General features: G+C 34.8%; 1 protein-coding gene across 14 annotated transcripts in view; it reads right to left on the bottom strand.

The window, feature by feature from the left end:
• The window catches only part of ADGRL3 (adhesion G protein-coupled receptor L3), a 784,802-nt gene that overhangs the window by 279,852 nt on the left and 481,124 nt on the right, over positions 1-23,826 (bottom strand). For all 14 annotated transcript variants that reach the window (XM_058547158.1, XM_058547157.1, XM_058547171.1 and 11 more), the window contains one exon: positions 10,702-11,502. In XM_058547158.1, coding sequence (XP_058403141.1) covers positions 10,702-11,502 — 801 coding nt within the window. The remainder of the gene's footprint in view (positions 1-10,701; positions 11,503-23,826) is intronic.

The raw sequence follows: 23,826 nt of genomic DNA, 5'->3' as shown, positions 1-23,826 counted from the left end.
ATTCAGTGAAGGTGATATAAAAAATAATTTTCAATCAATTCAACTCTCAAGAATTGTTTAATACGCACAATACCTGAAACACTTGTTAGTTACTATTATAGGCCACACTCAATTAAAATTACAGAGTAAAATTTTCCTTTTCTGACTAGAGAGGGCTTCTTTTACTAACAATGTAATGATTTAGTAGAAAGAGTTACAGGAGTTAAAGGTTGTTGGTGCTTTGGGAAGTTGTAATCCTGGCTTCTTTGAGTTATTAAAGCCAGTTTGTGGCCAAATGAGACTAGAGAGAGAAAGTAAATTCCAGTGTAAGGTCTTTTCTTATTTATCATTTCATAGGTACCAATAGTTGACTTAGTATATTTCTTTCTAAGGGATAACTGATCATATAATGTTTCCCTCTACCCTCCACGTTGACCAGGGCTTTCAAAATCTCTGATGCCAGTGCAGATGGTTGTTACACCCGTATCTTCTCTTCCAGCTGCTTATCATTCACCAGGGCAACTACGCACAAAGTGTGCTCTTTCCTCCTTCCCTACCCTACCCTGTATCCTTTCACCCACTGAGGGGCAGTTCATATATTCCACTTTGATGTCATTTGAAACATTGCTATAACCAACACCCTCATATAAGTCTCTCTGCACACAGGTATGAAAGTTTCTCTAGGGAAGAAACCTAGAAGTGGATTCGCTACTATATAAAGTAAGCTTATCACCTAGACATGGGTTTTACTACTATTGCCACGTTGCTCTCCAAAGTGGTTATAACAATTTATACTCCAACCAGCAATATATAAGCATTCCACACTTTGCCCTTAATTTTATCTTTAACCCCTTGAGGTTAGTTAAAGCAATCTTGGGAAATAACTTTTTAACATTTTTAAATGCATGATCTTTCATCACCTTCCCTTGGAAGAGAACTCATTCATTTCTTGTCCATTTATTTTTAGGGAAAAAAAATTATTTCCCTTTAATTTCTCTCTTCCCTAACTCTTTTCTTTCTTCATTTTGCTTTTTCACCATTCTGCCAATCTTGCTCATAGATAGTAACCATGAGAGTATTGCTAGCAATATATCTGAATTAAGAAAATGGAAATAATGTATGTTAAGCAGAATTAAATCTAATTAAGAGCCAGTCCCCAAACCTCTAAAGTCTTTCAAATTGTGCAGAATTTCTGCAAAAGTTTCTAAGTCTTCCAATCCTCTAATAATTAAATCTGTTTCTTCAAGCATTTCCAAGAACACACACACACACAGACGCACACACACACCCCCCACCCCATGGAATCCACGCACCATTATATCACGTTCTGTTGTGCGCTTGTGTTCATTATAATTTTCCCCAGTGTAAATATAAAGTGTTTCAGCTTCATGATTACAGAGTCAAACAAACCTGGGCTTCTTTGAAGCCCATCTACACTTACAAACTGGGTTTCTCTGGGCAGGTGACTTTACATTTCTGAGTCTTAGTTTCCTCATCTGTGCCTTGTAGTGTGTATGTTTAAGGGTTAAGGTATGTGTGTGAAACTTAGCACAATTTGGAGGGGATGGTGGGTGTGCTACAACACTAGTTACTGTTTGCCTGTTCCTACTTTACTTGAAGGTTGATGTGTCCTTGCTGCCTTGCATTTGCTACTCGATCTGACCTGCTCTGCTTACATTCTAACACATGTGCACTTTCTTGCTGCATTTCCCCTCCCTCCTTAGCTGTGGCATCTGTATTCTCTTCAACTGATGGAGGCAACATGACATAGCAGAAAGTCAGACAGACTGGCATTCTACCTGCAGCTCTGGACTATGTATGTGACATTTCAGGCATATACCTTCTCTGATTCTCAATTTCTTCATATGGAAATGATGCTTTCTTAGCATGATTTTTGTTAGGATTAAACTTGATAATCTATGTAAATGGCTGGAAAAGAAAACACTCAATAACAGTGGGTACTACTAGCATTTTTGGACAACTGCCTTTCTTTTTCTTATTTGTTCTCACTACTCTGTGAGCACCATGAGGGAAGGGTCAAAGCCTGCTTGTTCGCAGTTGTAACCACAGAGCATAGCCCAGTGCTGGCCTCAGCCATACTTAAAGACCTATTTCCTGAGGGAGGGAGGGAAGGAAGGAAAGACGAAAGGAAGGAGGGAAGGAGGAAAACAGAGAAAGAAAGAATCAAGGTTTCTGATTTAAGCTCAGTTTTGACTTCCTGTTTCTGCATTCGACGGCAGGTCTGATTTTGTGCCTGAATTTCACTTTCATCTTTGGCTTTTTCTTCATGTTTCCAGTTCCACTTTCAAGCTTCACAAACCATTACCACTTATGTCTCTCAGTGGGCTTCTCTATAAAATATAAAAATCTAAATTTTTTGTTTAATGTGTAAATATGTATGCTATATAGCAACATTATCCTAGATTTTGAAAACTTTACTATGTTTTAAAAATCACAATTTTATATTTTTATTGAATAGTATGTTCCTAAATAAAGTGCCATTTTCTTGTTTCTCAGAGGCAAAAGTTTCTTCAAAGATATTTCTCATTAAAAAAATTAGCATGAGAGATAATACAAAGTCATCAAATCAACAAATACCTAACACTTCACTTGCATTTGTATATTTTTGGTAGAACTGTTTTTTCTAACATCATTTTTATTATTATTTATTATAATTATTATTATTTTTTTTGTGAGGAAGATCGGCCCTGAGCTAACATCTGCCAATCCTCCTCTTTTTTTGCTGAGGAAGACTGGCACTGGGCTAACATCCATGCCCATCTTCCTCTACTTTATATGGGACGCCGCCACAGCATGGCTTGACAAGTGGTGCGTCGGTGTGCGCCCGGGATCCAAACTGGCGAACCCTGGGCCACCGCAGCGGAGCACCTGCACTTAACCGCTTGCACCACCGGGCCGGCCCCTCTAACATCATTTTTAAACATCTAAATTTTAAGGCTAAAATATTTCAGTCACAAGACACTTCAAAGAGAAAGCACTGAATCATTTTAATTTGTATCTTCATTGGAATAAGTGGATGCAAAGACCTTGGCCATAAATTTTTACTATTGCAAGCCATGAAGAGAATAAGGCAGAATTCTTATTAAGCAAATGAAAAAAGATATTCTCCATTTGTTTTCAGGGAAATGTGACAACAGGTCTCGTCCCATAAAATTATACAGCATAGTAGATTTTACCTGTCATTTATGTATCTTAAATTATTTGGTCACGAATCATTATTATCTGAGAATTCAGCTTTCTGGTGGAAAAGTAATTAAGGGGGAAATACGTTTGTACTTAAATTCATACTTTTGCTTGTCAATCCTATTCTAAGGTGCTTAAACACTACCTAAAATTTAAAAAAACAGAGAAATAAAGCAAATGTCAGATTGCTATATAATAAAATCAATTCTCACTTATCTGTGCTAATGTGGGTAGAAGGTGAGTATTCTAAAGGGGAACCCTTTATAATAATTTAGAAATAATCAGAATTCTCATTTTAGCCACTATCGCCCATCTTTATAAGATGTGCTAATTATGAGCAGCAAAAGCATTTCAGTTCCACCTGCCTGCCCTCTGGTGGATGTGCTAACGAGCAGTGAAATGGCTACAGAAAGGACAGCTGGTGTGAGTGGGAAGCTTCTTCACAAGTCATTTTTTTATGCCTGTGAGTTACATGTAGAGATGATTTTCATTATTTTTCTAATAAATATACATTTATCAGGGACATCGGTTTGTAGAAAAAAAATTAATAAGTTAGTAACATTTGTGAACCTTCCTGCATCTTGTCTCATTTATTAGGAAGGTCACCTAGATGTTAGATGAATGGCTAACACTGGGCTCAGCTGTAAAAAGCCAGGTCCAGCTTTGCCTTGTACAGGATTGTGATTTTGATACTCAGAGCCTGAAAAGCAAGTGTCATTCTGGAAAGGTTTAACCTTCAACTATGAAGAAAGGAAAATACAAGACAGGTAAAAACAAACAAGAGAATTCAGCTGACGTTAAGTGGTAATGGAAGAGCTCTTGCAAATTTTGCAAATTTTGGCTGTGCTCCCTGAAAAATCACCAGCAGCAATGCCCTTCAGGCAGCAGCTGTCACTACACGCTATGAAGAAGCACTGGAGAGAAAAAGGGGGGACTCCTCCACACGGGGAAACAGCTGGTGCATAAACATTCAGACCAGGATGAAATTAGCAACAAGTAGCTGACTACTTTTTCTTTTTGTAAAGTTCACTCTGCTACTAAGATTGATGTAAATTAAACTTTAGAGACAATGTGGCATCTCAGGTGGAACTGTGAAGCAATCATAACCCACACGCTGAGGACAAGTTTGATTTAAGATTCCACTGCTTTCAGGCTCTATTTGGTGACTAGGGTGCACCATATTTAACTAAACCGTTCAGGAAGCAGACGCAGCTACCTATTAAACACGTGATAGTTTCAAAATGTTCAAGATTCCCTGCCCAGCACTCACATTACTCAGCTGTCAAAGTAAAACGCTCAGATATATGATGTGAAAATTACATTTTAACGAGGTGTCATGTGTGTTTAAAGTTCTTATTCATCACTATATAGCCTCAGCTTTTACCAGAGACACAAATGCATTTAATTAGCATATTATAAGGACAGAAGTTTCACCTTATCTGCATTGTTAAACTGTTGTGTTTAGGCTTTTTGTTGTTTTAGATTCTACTATCTTTCAGCATATATAAAAATGGTTATATTTACATAATCTCAAATGGCTTCCAAGAAAATGTGGATTGCATTTGGGAAGCAGAAAAGCAGGCGCAGGAGGCAGTAGCTACGTGTCTTTACCGTTCTATTGTTCCTATGGATTACATGATGTATTTCACTAAATCTCAACCAATAGATTTTTTTTTTGGTGAGGAAGATCAGCCCTGAGCTAACATCTGTTGCCAATCGTCCCTTTTTTGCTGAGGAAGATTAGCCCTGAACTAATATCTGTGCCCATCTTCCTCTATTTGTTTATGGGATGCCGCCGCAGCACAGCTTGAGGAGTGGTGCATAGGTCCACGCCTGGGATCTGAACCCATGAACCCCAGGCCACTGAAGTGGAGTGCGTGAATTTAACCACTACACCATGGAAAGGCCCTCAACCAATAGATTTTTTGATCTGTTAGACATACTAATTTTAGGAAATTTTTGGAGCTGGGCTTCTCTGACTGTTCTTATTATCAACCTGAGCCTACTTTCTCCTCCATCAGTAAGAAATATTGGAAAACATTTGTATATTTGACAAGGCAAGTTGAGATTGTTCTATGGACAGTTTAGAAACAAACTTGACGAGTCAAAGAAAATACCTCATGTCTTGCACCTATTTATTAACGGATAATGAACTCAGCAGAAGGTGGTTTGAGAGAATGAACTAAAGGGTGAAAATCTGTCAACACCAGTCACTGATAATAGCTAAAGGCAAGTGATACAACTATTTGATTCCCTCGCACCAGATATACCAGGATCAGTTTTAGAATTATGATGCCGCCCTAAGAATCTCTCAAATAACCTGTGAAATAGCTAAATATTATTTGGAGGTTTTTAATGTATATCTTATAAAAGATAGCCAATGGAAGGCAATTGATGAATGTACAGTTTATATCACATTTTATAATATAGGAAAAAGGCTCAGTTAAAAGTACCTTTGAGGAAAATTCTAGATCTGATAGTTCTAGATTTGGTGCTCTGCTCAGAAAAAATAGAGAAAGCACTTTCACATTTACTTTATACTCAGGGGCTGATGCTTACTAGCATTTTTGATACAGGTGTCCAAAACCAAATCACCTGTTTTGCAGACAAAATGCATTCTCAACAGAACACAATTATTACTGATTTCTGAATACAAGACACTTTCCATTTTTTTCTAAGTTAAAGAAATTCCTGCAATTTGCCAACTGAAAAATTTGAAAATATGTTCTGAATATAAAATTCATTGAACAGTCGCTCACTTACTTCCCTACTGTAAGACTACTGACTTTAATTTTCTTCTAATTACTTCTGGAAGAAAGTGCATTAGGTGTTAATGTGCTTTGGCACTTCTCCTTAACATCTGCTAAACTCCCTTTACTTTATCAAAGCTCACTACAATCTGAGTGAAGAAAGGAAGAAGCTAACGGGGGGGGGGGGTGGTGAGGGTGGGAAATAACTGAGGTGATTTATAAAACTTCTAGATTATAGAAGTGTGTGACAAACAGTGAAGAAGACTATCTGAGAAGCATACAGGTAATCTTAATAGAACAAATTTCAGGGCTAATACTCCCATTCCCATAATATTCTGAATAAGAAGGTTTTAAAATATATGTATATTATAATTCATTCATTTATTTCTTAAATCATTCAATAAATCTTAACAGAGAACCTACTATTTATCAGGCACTCTATAAGGAATTGCAAACAAAAATGACCGAAACAACATCAACAAGATTATTTCAATGTGAACTAAAGTCTCATTAGTTCCTGAACAAAGCTTATTATAAATTGGAAATTCCTTGCATTTGTATGTTGTTTTAGATGCAAGATATAACTACATTATTAAAAAACTGTTTCTACAAAATTTATAAATATAAACTGTTATATGAATAGCAATATCAAATAAGTTCTGATTCATTTTCCCACTAACTTGATGCTGGAAAACTACAAAAAATGCTGGCAAACTTGCATTTTATGTAATGTACAGTAAGTGATGACAGTATAATGTTCTGAAAATGTTTTTAGAGAAAAATGAGAACAAATTTTAAACTTTTTAAAACTTTGCCCAGAAGAATAGGCCCATTAAAGAACTTTTCGAGGAGAAATTTGACTTTTAGTCAAAGATGAATATTTGAACTATAAGTTGTAAAAAATCAAATTAAATTAATTTCTTTATATAGATATTGTTGAAAACAACCTGTTTCACAAACTGTACCATTCCCCAGGACATTTTCCTTTGAAAAAGAATACAAACATAAATGCCACATAACTGAACCAACCTAAGAAAATACAGGATAACTAGCAGTTTGAGAATGGGAGTTGGGAAAAGTAAGGAAGTAGAAGTAAATGACTTCTGAAACTATGTTTTAGGATAAATCTGAGAAGTCAAGTTTTTCTTTTAAGTTTACCATTTCAGAATTTAAAATCGAGTCTTGTCAAAAAAAAAAAAATCTGATTTCATGGTTGAAGAACAGACACAATTTTTTAGAGCACAAATCTACAACAATTATCTAATCATGAAAACTACAAATTAGATTTGCATCTAGAGAGTCCCTGGCACATGGGGATACTGAGATCACTTCTATCAAATGAATGAATCTAGACACACAGCCTCAGTAAGCATATTTCCACTACTGGTGTCACAGAGAGGAGCATGAGTCTGAAGTCAGGCTGCACTTTAACAGCTGGGCGGTTTTTGACTAAGTTATAGGAGCCATAGTGCCTTAGGTCCCTTGTCTAGAAAATGTGGATAATATGGTCCTTGTAGGGTTGGTGTGTAGCTATAAGGTTAAGTTTGTTATGTCTATGACATATATCATTTCATTAAAATCTAACAATAATCTTCTAAGGTAGGTATTACTTTTTCCATTTTATAGTTGAGGAAACCAAGACCAACAGGCTGAGCAAACGTGCCCACAGTCAAACAGGCCCTGGAGGCAGAATTGAAACCCAGTACTTCAGACTCCCCAGCTCATGGTCAGGAGTAGTACACTACGTATGTGTATGCTTCACATGAGGATTTTTATATATGCAAGAGAAGCATATTTCTCAACTTGCCTCAACTTCCAACACCCAGATCTTTTAATGTACTGAATAGTTACACTCATAAGAAGTAAAACATAGCTATCCTTTACATAAAAACTTCAAAAATGTGAATTTTCATTGATTAGAACTCAGTTGAAATCAGAACAAAAATACTCAGCCTGCTTCCAACAGCTGGCAACAGTAAATACACTTTAGATCTACAGACTTAGAATTAGTCTTTTTGACCCCAACATAGTAAGTTGGTTTCCATACATAGACACATAACAAGATCTATAACAAGAATTCCATAATAAAGGCAATGTCTTTGAAAAATGTCAATGTAATTTACTAAAGAAGAACACCCAGCTGAAAATGTGTGGAATAAGATGAACAGCCTCTGTTAATCCTAATTGAAATCCTCATAGACACACATATCATGCATAAAATTTACTTCTACACTTATTCTTTCCACCTCTAAACTGCAGTTAAGTCCATGCCAAAGTATGAGCTTTTTAATTTGAGCATTCAGGCATGAAAATTGATATTTTTTCTTGCGATTATATTTACAAATTTAATACAGGTGATATCTCACTCTTTGCAAAACAGAGAAGGTCCACATTATTATTTAAAGAGCAAAAACTGAATCTCCTGGCTTAAGTTAGGAATATGTTTCAAAAGCTGAACTTTATCATTTTTCGACGTTTGCCACTTTAATAACATTCTTTTAACAAATATGAGCACTAGCACATGTGGGCAAGATGGCCCATATTTTAACTCCCATAAATAAAGAGATGAACAAATAAAATTAAATGAGTGTACAATTTTCCTTATGTCCACAATTACAATGATTTATCAAATATATGGATACACACACATATAAGTTTATTAATGTATGTCAGAAATATTTTCTTGGCAAGTCTCTAAATACCTGGGACTATGGTATCATCTTACTCTTTACGGATAATATATAAAAACTAAGCTAAGAATTTGCTTCAGTCCATCAAATCAAATTGGAATGCTAATTAATTTTAACCTATTATTCTAAAGAAAAATAATGCATGATCTTTCCAATAAATAAAATGTGAAATATGGCACTGCCCCTTACTCACCAATTAACCCCAAAAGATGATGATGAGCTATTATTTATTACTTCTTTGGAGGCAATTAGAAATTACTTCCTGTTCCAATTAAGAGTCAAAAAAGTCTAAGAACTACTGCTCAATAGAGTTTTCACTGGCAAAATATAAATTTTGGTTTCAGAATATCACAGCTACGGGGCCGGCCCTGTGGCTTAGCGGTTAAGGGCACGCGCTCCGCTGCTGGCGGCCCAGGTTCGGATCCCGGGCGCGCACCGACGCACCGCTTCTCTGGCCATGCTGAGGCCGCGTCCCACATGCAACAACTGGAAGGATGTGCAGCTATGACATACAACTATCTACTGGGGCTTTGGGGGGAAAAAAAATAAATTAAAAAAAAAATTAAAAAAAAAAAAAAGAATATCACAGCTACGAAAGAATTGTCTTCCCAGAATAATCCAGATGATTGAGTCCTGCTTAGGTTTTCAGTTGACGGGTGTACTGGATTGAAAAACCTTACCTGGACAGAGGTGAGCCAGAGACTGTACTTGGTCTGGGAGACTTTTTGAAGACTTAGTAAGGAGAAGTTGCTCTTGTTGCTGTTGCATATTTAGCTTCTCCTTCCATAAGAGGCAATGCAACATAATATCAGCATTGCTGGCCATGGAAAGAATTGCTGTCACTCTGACTAAGGCCTCTCAGAGATTAGAGAAAATGCCGCCTAATTTGATATTCTATCAAAATAAGAAGTGGAAAGCCATTCATTCTTCATTCAACAAAGAGTTATTGAGCCTTTATTTTATATATGCCATATATTACACTCATGTCTGAGGAGGCAGAAATAATGGTCAGATAAAAATATAATAAAAAAATATATATATAATAAAAAGGTAGGTAAGGCAAGGTCATTGGCCATATGGAACTTAGAATCTAGTTGTATAAGAAGATATGTACATAATGAACTAGTTAGGAAGTAGAATGGCATGCTATTAAAAGCATGGTAAAAACAATACAGAAAATAAGAAATATTAACATGTAAACACTGAATAAAAAAATAATTTAATCTTTGAAGTACTATATTACTATCAAAATTCAGACACCTGTACCTTAGTTTTCCATTATACTTTATCATGGAGAACAGTATCATTGCTTGTTAAAATAATTTAACTTTTAAACTAAGATAATACTGTTCAGTTGTGTAAATAAAAATTAAAAAAATAAAAAGCAATTTATGACTGTCTTTAAATAACATTAAAAGGAAACAATATGTCCTAAAAGGGAAAAAGTCCCTCTTAAACAATGGAAATTAAAAGATTATCTTAAGTTTACTCAAAGCTGTGTTTTGCATTGTTGTTTCTTATAAAATTGAGATCAACTTTTTCTTTATGTTATGAATTTTTTTCTGTAAATATTAATTGGGTATACTCAGACAGATAACTCAGACTCAAACTGACTGACAACATTCTCAATAGGGGTGGTCACATACGATGCTCTCTGCAAGGTGAATATATTGGTGTAGGGCTCCTGAGGCATTATATCCAGCCAACCCTTTGACGTTTTCCAAGCGGAGAGAGCCTCTGAGGGCATGTCACAATTAATTAGACAGGATGGCATACTATTTTAACAAAGGTTTTGTATACTTCACTACGCAAAGAACTAACCAGCTGATAATCAATATGCCCTTCAAGGAAGAGCTCAAGATTGGAGACTTAGCTGTACAAAAGAGAGTCGGGTTCTTATACTTTTTTACAGCTGAAAGTGATTAACAGCAACATAGTTTTAGATGAAAAGACAATGAACAATTTTCAGGTACACGGGCAGAAGGAAGGCCACAAAGAAGGTCTAATCAAAACATGCAATAAACTTATTGAGAACTGTAAATATTTCCCCCTCGAGTACTCTCAAAAGTCAAACTTACCTGATCTACTATCCAGAGGTCCAAAATCCAAAGAATATTTCACGACGTGATAGTTATTCCACACGTAAAGAAGATTGTCCCTGGGGTTGTAATCCACAGCTGCTATGTACTGGTATGAATTGGGGAAGGGTACGTCCACCAAACTATCCTTACTTTGGTCGGTGTTGTAAATGTAGTCAATCTTATTCCCTGTGGCCTCGTTGTCATCATCCTCATATACAGACTTGACCACATACAGAATCCCACAAATCATAAATGCGTTGGAAGCTGACCTTTTATCATATGCAGTATCCCATGTCCCTTCAATCCGTAAGGTGTAAGGGTTCAATTGACTAATGACAATTTTACCATTGTTTTGTTCTGTTGCATAGATTACCCACAGCCCATTCTCATCCACTGCCAGGTCTATGTCAGATTTGCCTCCCCATCGGTAAGGGGAGGTATCATGGTAATTGGCATTTGCTATGATAGCCTCTCCACTCTTTATCCTAGTCCGCAAATCAAATTTTACTATGTTCCTGGTGCGCTCTTTGTTGAAGAACAAAGCTCCATCATACACTACAAATCCTGTGCCATCCACCCTGTGAGGGAGCTTGTAGGTTGTAGTTGGCCTTCCAGCAATGAAGTCATCCTTGGATGAGTACTCAGTCAGGGTATCAGTTCTGTAGGGGGTCCAGGGCATATAATAAATCTTGTCAGAAGCCTGCAGAGGGTCTTTGCACCATGCCCCAGATTGGTGGTCGGACTCAAACAAATGTTCACTCTGGTATACTCCTTTTAGTAGTCCAGGACAAAGAAAAACTGTTGGAAGGGAAAAGAGTTAAAATAATATATATATATTAATTTTAATATTTTGTCATATATTCTTATTTTTCACCAAATGGCATGTAGCTCTAACAAGAGATACCCACCACCAATTAATTACTTTGCTGTATTCTTCTGAGAACACAAAGTATAGTCTTCCACATTGATTTTGACTTTTGCTCAAAATCATTTTGATTTCATTTGCCGAAAAAATTTGGCCTTTTTATGAGTAGCTGTGCTTTCCTTTGGATTTTACCTTTGCAAACATGTGTGACAATATTTTTGGATATATGTATACAGATGTGACATATGTCTATGTATACTATAGACATACAGCAAATAAAATGTTTATACATGATGTGTTTATGTATCTTAGGAATTTTTAAAAATATTGTTTTCACTCTATAATATTAGCTATTCAATAGTTATCATTAAGAAACAAATGGAAATCCAATAGTACTTAAAAAATAACAATAAAGGAAAAGAAAAGCCCTGTAATACAGGCCACTGAATCTTCTAGCAAAACAGCTCTTAAAGCTGCTATAGCACACACAGAGCATGCAACCCACACAATTAAAAATGAGTGACGGATGGATACTGGAAAGAAAAAGAGAAAGGAAGAAAAAGAAAGGAAAGAAGGAATAAGGAAAGAAGAAAAGGTGAAAGGTTACAGAGAAGAACCCAAGATCTAGATTTTAATCAGTTAAAAATGTCCTGTTAAATACAGTAGTATTGGAACTTAAAAACATGTACCTTTTACTGTTACATGAGAAGAGCATTAAAAAACAGGATTACTTGCTATAATATTTTGCTGCTCATACTTCAGACTGAAATGGGCAGGAACTATCTGATTCACTTGATTTTTAGTATGATTCAGTAGCATATCATGTGAGTGGTGGTAAGGAGGCATGGCTGATTCATTTGTAATGAAGGGGCTATAAAGCAATGTTTCCCAAAGTGTGGTCCTTGAAGCACCTGAATCAAGTCATATAGCTAAGTGTTACACAGAAAGAAAAAAGGGACCCTTAGCCACATGTGTTTAAGAAATATCATATTAAATAGAATTGTGGGAGAGATTCTAACGGCTTAGATACATTAGTGAATCTCCAAGTGGGGAGAAGGGGGGAGGGTGAGCAAATTTCACAAACTAACTTGATCATGGAACCCTTTCTACAGACTGTTTGGAGTGTAGTGTTCTGCTGAACCTGCTATGGGAAACACTGCTCTAATATTTTTGCAAAGCAAACACACTGAATAATAATCATGCAGTCCACTGTTATGTTTGAAATGATTAGAAGTGTACTGGGTGGAGAAATTAGGAAATCACAAAGAATTTGGATGTTGACTCGTATTTTAATGATTAAAGTATTATTCTCTTGATATTAGTGATTAGCTCTTTAACAGCAACTATAAACCTAGATCCAATGGAAAACAGCCTAAGATGAAACTCAGCTAGGATGTGGAGGTTATTAAAAAGGAAAGTACATTATAAAAATGCCCAAAGTTTTACTTTCGGAGAAATGAAAAATTTTGGGGAAAAGTTGAGTATCAAAATCTTCCATAGCAAGGATAGAGGGCCATCATCAATTTATACTCAATAATAAAATGGATGATTAGAAGAATTTCTCAGGATTCTAATATGAGGGCTATAATTATAAAGGATGGGTAGGTGTTGTTGTCAAAAGTGTATATAAACTTTATGTTAGTTAATCATCAGCCCTTGGTTACTAAAGTAATTTATTTTAAGGTATTTCAGAAAACCATCTCTACCTTTGCCCCTAATAGTTAAAAATTAAAGGAACAGGGGAAACCACACACAGAGCTGTGGAAAATTATCTAGTCTAGAAATAAAAAAACCTAAAGCAATCACTCTCCATCACCATCTACTGGATTTCTGACTACTTACTTAAAAATAAAGAGGAATAAAATGCACGGTTGAAAATTTGACACTGATAACTGTTTTAGGATAAAAGGATCAAACCAGCGCTGGTCTGTACAACAGATTAAAGTGAAGTTGAGCAGCAGAAGTAGTAAATAAATTTCCATAAAATAGATAAGAATTAATAACAAAATTATTTTAACTAAATGTTAAACTGTTAAATAACTTAGCCTATAAATAGTATATAATTTATGAAAGGTATTTAATTACCTTTTTGTTCCACTTCTATTGGAGAGAGAGAAGTAAAGAGAGAAAGGAGAAAAGAGAATAGATTAATGGTACGGTATTGGCCAAGCAGTTTTTATTCACCTCTTCCAAACTGAAAATAAATAATTTATTTCACTCATACTTGCTTTATTGAACATTCTACTTTTTTTTACAAACTCATTCCTCTAGTAAAATTATTTTTAAAAAGCAATCATATTATAAGCTTAAAAATACAGTACAAACTTGGAAAAAACAAGGGAAAAGTTAATCAAGCTAAGACTGAATAAACATACCATTCCAAACTATAGGCATAGGAAATACAATATTCATAATAAGAAAACCAATATTCCCATTTGAAAGGCAGGTAGGTAATTATACACAGAAAGCTTTCAAATAATTTGGCTAGTTTCATTTATAAAATATAGTAGTTCATACCACTATTTAATGTAATAGTTTTGCTTTTTACCAATCTCAAGAATTGATCTCTTCAAAAGAAACTACTCTGCAACTCATTTCCCAAGGCCTAAGGTTTTCTACAGCTTGTCAGTCTTATGAGAAATGCACCTCATGAGGCTACACATTAACAGGGAATGCTCTCACCCTGAATAAATGGATTTAGAATCCTTATTGAAGAAACTTCCCTTCCTCCCACTCATCAATATTTTATATTATTGTGGAAAGATACCGTCTTTCAGAAAAATCTGTATCAGAAGGTTGATATAAATAACGAGCCACCTGCTCTGGCCTTTTCTGAAATTCTTAACTGAATCTTTCAACATACTCTTGTAAGATTAAACTGAGATCCTCAAACATGTTATGGTTATGTATCTCTCAAATTAGATTCCATTTTTTTTTTTAAAGTATTGATCAATACAAGTCAGGGAAAATTCTGGCAAACTGTAACATATTCACAAAACTCATCAAGCAGCATCTTCTTTATCTTATAAACATTTGCCTCATCAGAGACAATTTGCCTAGATCACAACAAGAAAAAAAGGGACAAACAAAAAAAAAAAAAAAGAGGAAGAGTCAGAGAAGAATGGGTTCATAACACAAACTTAAACAGCACAGATTGCAAATGATGTAAATCTAAGATAAGTTCATTTGAAGGGATAAACTGAGATATTATGCACAATAAATAAATTTAAGACTCTAGGAAAGTTTCAAAACAAGGGAGAAACGTTGTTTTGGATAATTCCATTTGGGTGAGATTTTTGTGCTTCGACCCAAGCTCATGTCTTCAATTATTGTCAAAATCACACTCATTTCTCTCCATTGACTTTTTTGAAACCTCAATATCATAATGTTAGAAGACAAAATTGGTATGTATCAAAAGTTATGCTTAAGAAGTTGCAAATGGGATTATCTTTTTTAGATTCCTAATCTCACTAATTTACAAATCTTATTTTTAACAGTATTTATAGGACTCTTTTAAAAACTATTATACTGTTAGAATTTATCATCATCCTCAATCTTTATCAAGTAACTGCAGGGTTCCCTGCACTGTATGCCTCATTATGGGTCAGTTGAAATCTTTACCTAAGAGATGCACTTCATGCCATGACTAGAATACTAACAACCCTGAGTTCAGACTGACACCTAGAAGAAGCATAACTAAACACTTTACAAAATTAGTTAATCAATAGTCTCAAAAGTTTGGACTTGAGGCCCATTGCAATGAAGGTAGAGGTAGAGACAAGGAAGTTGTACTAAAGTTGACATTTTTCAATGATTATCCTACAAAGAAATTTCTAGAACTAATTTTATTCCTTGAAATAGCTCTAAACATATATGCTTTTGAGAATTATATATGGAGGTATTAATATTCTAATGTACACTCACTAAACTTTAGTCTTATTTCACATGAAACTCCTGGGTAGTCTTATACTTATGGGAAAATATCCTAACTTCATGGTGACTGGTATTTCTCCCTTTAATAAATACTTAATGAGGAAGATGGAATATGTGATAAAAAGTATTGATAAGGTATTTATTATATTCTGTAAATACTGTCTTACACTTTAATGGACATTTTTATTTTTCAAATAATTTTCACCTCTATTTTCTCAATTGTCATTACTTAAAATTTTGCTTTTAATTCTCCAGCCCTGGTCTCATTTCAGAGAAATTGGCATCAGCTATAGCACAAGTAAAGCTTGCCTCTGTTACTTGCTGGTTACTAAAAATTAAGATTTATTAGGCAGTTCTACTTTAGAGAAAATTATTGTGGTCTTGGCTATGTCATGACTGGCTGTAGCTCATTTATCATTTATTTGTTATTTTCAAGACTGAAATAAAATAATCCCATAATTTAAGTTGAAACAAGCACACACAAATCACATTCCTATAACAAAAACTGGCAAGGCAAACATAATTGTTGTTGAAAAGCTTAGTAACATTTAGGATTAGCCAGTCATTGTCCATCATCTAATTCTGATTCTAGAAGCTTCCCTCCTCTGAAACAAACAAACAAACTGCATGGGTACAAGAAACATGCTTCCTACTATATCCTTCACATCCTCACAGTGCCTGGCACATAATAATTACTCAGGAAACCTGCTATTGAATTAATACATAACCCAAATAAAGGCGATTAATTCTGCTTCTTGATAGTTTAAGCATGGAGTAAAAAGAAAAAAGTGGTGGAACAGAATTTGGATTTACTATATAAAATCATATGTGCAATGCATTATCTGCATAATGTCTTTAAATATTTCAATGGATGAGGAGGAAAGTAAAATTTATGAGCAATTTGTATCTTCAACTCGTTAAATGTAAAACTGGAGGAAAAAAAAAAAAGAAGAAATAGTACAGGGATGGTCTTGAGGGTTATATTGGCAAGAAAAATTTGTTGCTATAAAACAGCCTCAGATGATCTAAAAACAAAGGCTGAAAATACTCCCTCTCTCCTATCTGTAACGAGATCATAAATAAATGAATTGTACGATGACAACTGTGCTAGGCCTTCTTCAGGACCTGCTGTCTTTTAGTCTGGTCCAATATCCTGAATCCTGACATTAGAGCTGTCATTGTTCATTTCCAAACCTCTTTGGAAGTACTTTCTCTCTTTTTCTCTCTTCACTTTTAATCCCCAAACTATTTTTATTGTCCATTCAGCCTCTGTAAATATGTTTATATATTTCCTTAAAGTGATTTCATTGTTGTCCTTTGTCAAACTTAATGTCATAAGCTATATCCTGTGGTTAGAGCACATGACAAATTCAAACTAAGTGTAATTTTATTCTGTATAAAAGGAAGAAACAAGAAAAAAAAGATTAGTAAATTTTCCCTTCATTTCCCAACAGTTCATAAAATAGATATAATATATAGTCATGTTATTGTTTATAAAAATGTTATTAGCTCTATCCATATCTGCACCATATGCAATACTTTGAATTGCATTCTTTAGTTAGGAAAGGTATGGATGAGAGAGCATATGCATGCATTGCCAAGCTTTTTCAAATTGCATTGCCAAGTACAGAGAAATAAAATTGTTGCGTGCCAAAAATTGTTAGTGCCATAACTAAGAACTATGAAATTGCACCTAATTCTAATGTAACTTAAATTTTCTTTTCTTTTAAACTATAAGTCATGCAACAGATTTTCTATTTACAATTTAAATGTCCCAAATGAGTAGAATGTAATAATACAATGATGCCTCTATATTTCTGTAATATATAAATAACAAGACACATATGAGGAACATAAGATGGTTATAAGATATTGAATAATTTATAAATAAATATTTTTTCATTGAAATATAGTAGTATTTTAAACAATGATTTTCTTGGTTACATTTGGCTTAGACTATTAAAATACATTTGGTTACCCTATCACAGGCCAGCTGGGCAGTAAGGGAAATGGCAGAAAGGCAAACTAAGTAAGTAATAAAAAAATCAGTCTTGGATGAAAATTTGCTGGTGCATCATCCACAAACAAAGTCACCTATAAGTGGATAATCAAAAGTTCAAAATAATACTTTATACTTGTATAGCACTTTATAATGTAACAAAATGTTTTCACATGAATCACTTGATTTAATTCTTCAAACAACACTAGGAAGTGGTATTTATTATTCCCATATCAGAGATGAGTCAATCGAAACTCAAAAAGTTAAGGGATTTGACCAAGATCAACACTGGTAGATAGCAGAATCCTGTCAGATGTCTAATATCAAACGCTGGCCTCACAACATGTAAACTCAATGAAACAGTGTTTGTTGTGTTCTTGCTTTCCACTCCCTTTCTGTCACTACATCCACATAGAAGCACACGTTAGAAGAGCTACATAACACAAATGGAATCTCCCTGAGGGCAGGCACTGCGTCTGTTATAAGAACTAACATTCATTAAGCACGTACCATGTGCCTCATATTGCACTAGAGTTTTGTATACAATTCTAATTTATTCATCTCACAGCAACCTTATGAGGTAGATATTGTCATTATCTCAACTCTTCAAATGAGGAAATAGGTACAAAGATGCACAGCTCTTTTGTTAATAAGTGGTAGAGTTGGAATTCAAATCCAAGTTTTGATTATTCGTTATTGTATCTTCAGTGCTCAGCACAAAGAAGGGCTCAATTAACATTTCTTATGCCTCCACGTAATGATGAACTGCACTGTGGTATTTTCCAAAAAAGGATTGGATGTCATACTTTTCAGTGCTATCAACCCTGAGACTAGCGATGCAGAGCATCTCTTCAGAGAAGATAAAATAATAAAAAAAAAAATGGGTTTCTCATTTCTTGGCCAAGGAAACAAGATATTTCTTATCACCAGAAACAAACCTGTACTGAATACCTCATGTCCTGTTAATTCTTATTATTCTGAAACAGAGAAAATTCTCTTTTCTTCCATTTCACATCCACCAAGAAAATACAGAATCACTTCAGTAAATAGAAATAAAAAGATCTGTGAAGTTCATGATTTTTTGATATACTGCATATCAAAAATTCTGACAGACATCGGTCTCTTTCAGTAAATAAAGTACTAATCCTTTATTTAATGAAAGACAGGGGGTAATCTCTGCAGCTCAGCTTCTAAATTATGTTTTTCAAATAATACTCGTGCATCAGTGAATAAGAGCGTCGCTCAAGCACCTTGTAGTACAACGGCTTTATATAATGTGTTTCCAAAATTATCACCTCCTAATGAATTTCCTCCTGGAGTGTGTAGCTTGAAAATGTCAATAATTCATAAAATGCTTTCACTAGCCACATTCCAATTTAAACACTTAAATACAATATCCATAAATGCTGCAGAACCTGAGACTTCACTTTGTTTTGTATTAACTTTCCATCCCATTGATGGATCTGCAAAAATCTTTCAAACTGTTAATTTAGCCTTTTAAAAGAAAACGGTGCTATTAGTATAGACTCTTTTGAGAATCCGTTGGTAATAGCTTCTAGTAAAAATAATAATTTTTCAAAGTTATTATTAGTAACACTTAAAGTCAACATGCCATTTGGTTCATCAAGGATGTACCCTTGTCATAATGATTTGTCGCCACTGTGTAACAACCACATGGCATTTAGAGCTGCTAAACAACAAAAGAAGGCAGAGTCCCCTCAGAGTGTATAAGTCTACATATGCATGTTTATGTATTAGATTCACTGAATGCATTTATTATGTGCAAGGCCCTTTGAGCTATGAATACAGAGATAAGCAATAATAATTATAATACCTAACCATTACTCAACATGTACTACGTAAATAGTTACCTTGTGGATCATTTTATTTAATCCTTACAGAAACCCTGTGAATTGGTGGTACTATTATGAATATGTACAGAGGAGGAACTGATCTCTGCCTTAGGGAAGCTTACAGTCTAATAATTGGTGATTTCTAATATACTTATTTACCAACAATAAGCTATTTTAAAATGCTTTCAAAGGAACATGTGTAAAGTGATTAAAAACAGACAAATAGAAGTGAATGGCAGAGAGAGGAGGAATTGTTAAGAGAAGCTGAAAACACACGGCACAACTGTTGAACTAAAATCAAACTTCTTGGGGAAAAGGTCATCTATTTGTTTCTGAGAAATATGTTTTTGACTGATTCTTCTTACTAGGTTCTATGCACCCAGCTCTGGATATGCAACAAATAAGATATTCGAAATGAATCTAGATCTAATCCCAGATATTTAGTAAATACTTTATAATTAATATTCCCAGAGTTTGGGGCAGAAAGTTTTTTTAGATATCTAATTCTAGCTGATATTTTACAAATAAGAAAAATGATGCCAGAGAATTAAGATATTAGCCCCAAATCACGGTTTACTTTTTAATTCTTACGAGTATTAAAAAATGATTAAGTAATGTAATATTTTTTGACTCACATAACAATTTTACATATTGTGAGGGCAGGAATGGCTAGCCTAATTTTATTGATGAGAAAAACAGAAGCTGAAAGAAGTCAAGTTACTTTACTTCGGACAAACATTGTTCTTCAGTCTTTGCCAGAGCTCTGTGAACTAATCTTGGAATTGACAGTTTTTATCATCACTTGGTGTGACAGAATGGGACAGCAAAACCCACAGACACTAGGAAGGAAAAAAAAGCCAACATTCTGTGGAATAGATTAAAAATCTGAGGAGCTACTAAATACTCCAGCATTTTGTAGAAGTCTTCCAGGTAACCCCAAACAACTTGGGACTGAATTCACCAAAGAGTGGAAAATATTTTGTATTAGTAATAACATAGTTAGTAATAACACGATAAATAATACAAACATGTTTTCTAATACTGAAAATGAAATCAAACAATTTCAGAATTTATTAGTAAAAAATATATGCCAAATATATCCTAAAAATGTCAACTGAACCCCTTGAAAGGTAGATTTAAGATCCCTACTCATTCAGTTTTTTTGGTGTTTGATAAAAATGAGATAAAAAAAATAATTCATCAGGCCAGCCCCATGGCTTAGCGGTTAAGTGCATGCGCTCTGCTGCTGGCGGCCCAGGTTCGGATCCCAGGCGCGCACCAACGCACCGCTTGTCTGGACATGCTGAGGCAGCGTCCCACATACAGCAACTAGAAGGATGTGCAACTATGACATACAACTATCTACTGGGGCTTTGGGGAGAAAAAGGGAAAAAAAAAGCAAGAGGATTGGCAATAGATGTTAGCTCAGGGTCGGTGTTCCTCAGCAAAAAGAGGAGGATTGGCATGGATGTTAGCTCAGGGCTGATCTCCCTCACACACAAAAAAATTAATAATAATAATGCATCTAGAAAAAATTCCAGGTCTTCAGATTCATTACTGCCATTTTCAAAAATGTGTTTCTTATATATTTTTTAATTTTATGTCTTACTAACTCTATATGTTAACCACATCCTTCAGAATGGCTTATTCATTTTTACTTCATATACTCCACACCTATATTTATTTCTCAACTTTTGCTCATTCTATTGCCTCTGTTAAGAATGCCTCACACCTCTTATCTCCTAGTTAAGCCAAACGCTATCTTTAAGTTTTCATGAATACTACTTTCTACACCAGCCCCATATCAAGTAACTGTATAATTTCAATATAGTTTGAGGCAGAGGAGAGTTTTCAATAATGTTCTAGTCCAAGGATTGGCAAACTTTTTCTGCAAAGGGCCAGATAATAAATAATTTAGGTTTTGTGCAGCCCCATATCAAATAACTATAATTTCAACATCGTCTGAGGCAGAGGGGAGTCTTCAATAATGTTCTAGTCCAGGGATTGGCAAACTTTTTCTGCAAAGGGCCAGATAATAAGTAATTTAGGTTTTGTGGGCCACATACAGGCTGTGTCACACAGTCCTTGTCTTCTTTCTTTTTACAACCTTTAAAATATGCAAAAGATATTCCAAGCTCATGGCCAGTACAAAAACAATCCACTAGATGTTTATCCAAGGCCATCATTTGCCAATGTTTATTCTAGTTAATTTCATTTATACTATCTCGGTTACTACTCTCTTGGGTACTTGGTATTTTTACCTTCTCTCTATGCTTCTTCTGGAAGTGCCTGGAGGTTCTTAAAGGCAGAGAATCCGGTATCATTCACCTAGGCATTATCAGGTTCTATCTCAACGTCTTGTTATAACTGCTGGTCAATAAATGTTGGCATTGACATGCTTTTAAAATCTCAAGCAAATGGCTCCAAATATGAATTTGCTACGGTTTGTTCAATGATGTGAACAAAGGAGAAGGGGGCAAATCTTAGAGATGACAAAGTATGTGTTTTACTTCTCCTAAGTAGGCACATAAAATCCTCCTTAGGTACTACTGCTTATCTCTCTATAATGGAGTACATTATATCTCTCACTATCTACTTACATCATTGTATACTGCAAAATATTTATTCTACAGTCAATTGCTGAGAAAGACTTTGTAATCACTATGGAATTCCTCCTTAATGATATTGAGACTTAAGTTATTTTTGGTCCCATTTATTTAGCATTTACACTATGATAGTCTATTTGCTGAATACTTTATCTACATAATTTTATTTAATCTTCACAACAACCCTGTTGAGATTGTTCCCACCATTTACAGATGAAGAGACTGAGTCATATAACTAGCAATTGCTCAATATGACCTAGACAGATGTCATATAACTAGCAATTGGTATAGCTGGTATTTGAGCTTTGGAGCCTGCACTCTTAACCTCTACGCTACGCTCCCTGACAAAAAAGAAGATGATAATGATGAAAATAACGAGGATAACTAATTAATCAATCGAGTGCCTACTACTTACTAGATGGTTTATGGTTTTAAACAATTTACAAGTATTATCCACTTAATAGTCACATTACCACTATAAAATAGATAATACAAGTATTTCCATATTACAAAGAAGGAAACTATGGTACAGATAGGTTAAATAAACAGTAAGTCACAGTCCCAGGCAGGCTCCAATGCCACGCCTGTCACCAGAACCCAAGTGCTAAACCACTCTCTTTCAAGTGCAAGCTACTATTGTTGAATAATTTCATTGATTGAGGGAGGAACTAGAGTTCTCAGCTACCCCTATTACTTTCTAAATGCCAGCAGTGCTTTATCCACTAAGGTATACTCACCGGGTACAGAAAATGATCTGATGGCCTGCTCTCAATGAAAATATCTGATTGTGATTTCAACAAACAAAAACTTTTTAAAGTTAGTATTAATAACTAGCAATAACTGATCTTGAAGAAAGTATGACACTGATTTTTTTCAAATAATCTCTTCTCAGAGCCGTCTGTTTAAGATCTCTTTTCAGACAAGAGGCTTTCTCTGGACACTTTTTAGGGCAGTGTCACATTGCAGACTCACAGGGCACATCTTGTCACCTGTAAAGCGAGGAGACTACATTTGATTTAAATCAATAATTCTGATAGAGGTGAAAGAAATGCAGGGGTAGAAGAATTAAATACACCAAAAAGAAGGTGGCAGACATAAAACTATTTGCTACTTTTTTTTCCTACTTGAAGGAAAAACACATGTTTTATTAATTATACATCTCAAACTGTGGAAGTAGCACTTTTCTCATGGGAGTTTCCTGTTTCTCTTCTAATTCTTCTATGTCCATCATAGTGTGTCTGTGATAATTCCGTAGCAAGATTCCATTGGCCTAGCCAAACATAGTTAATTGGATGGTGAATAGTTTCTACTTATTTCCCACTGGTAGTTGAAAGCATTCATAATGTAGTTTAGCTCAGCAGCATTACAATATCTGACACAAGAACTGCATGCTCCTAACAATGGGAGCATATTCTTCTCTGTCTCTTTTCCTCACGAATTTATCTTATGAGAGACAGCAACAGAAGGAATAAATATTCCTTAAAAGATAGTGGTAAATTAGCTACGTCAGATTTGAGAAAGGCAATAATAAGCAGATAGCCCTTCAAATGTATATAATGTGGTACAACATCCAAAGCTGAGATATTAAATTTAAAATTAAATTAAAACAAACAACACAAAGTATGCTTTCTCTCCTATTCTTTGTAATACTCAGCCAACATCTGCTCAGTAATTCACTAAATGCACTTTTTATTTGTTTTAGTGAAATGTGTCAAATTAGAGGAAAAGCAAGTTTTAGAGAATGAAACAAATGATCACATTATTCTTCGCTCTATTGGACCACTGGCAACATATTTCACAGTCTATTTAAACTAACTAGCCCCCCACTGTTTGTTTGTGTCTTTTTCCTTAAAAGCTATCTGTAGA

The sequence above is a fragment of the Diceros bicornis genome, chromosome 8, assembly GCF_020826845.1.
Source record: "Diceros bicornis minor isolate mBicDic1 chromosome 8, mDicBic1.mat.cur, whole genome shotgun sequence".
Lineage (NCBI taxonomy): Eukaryota > Metazoa > Chordata > Mammalia > Perissodactyla > Rhinocerotidae > Diceros > Diceros bicornis.
Note: the sequence above shows the minus strand (reverse complement) of the source record. Positions and strands in the feature narration are given on the sequence as shown.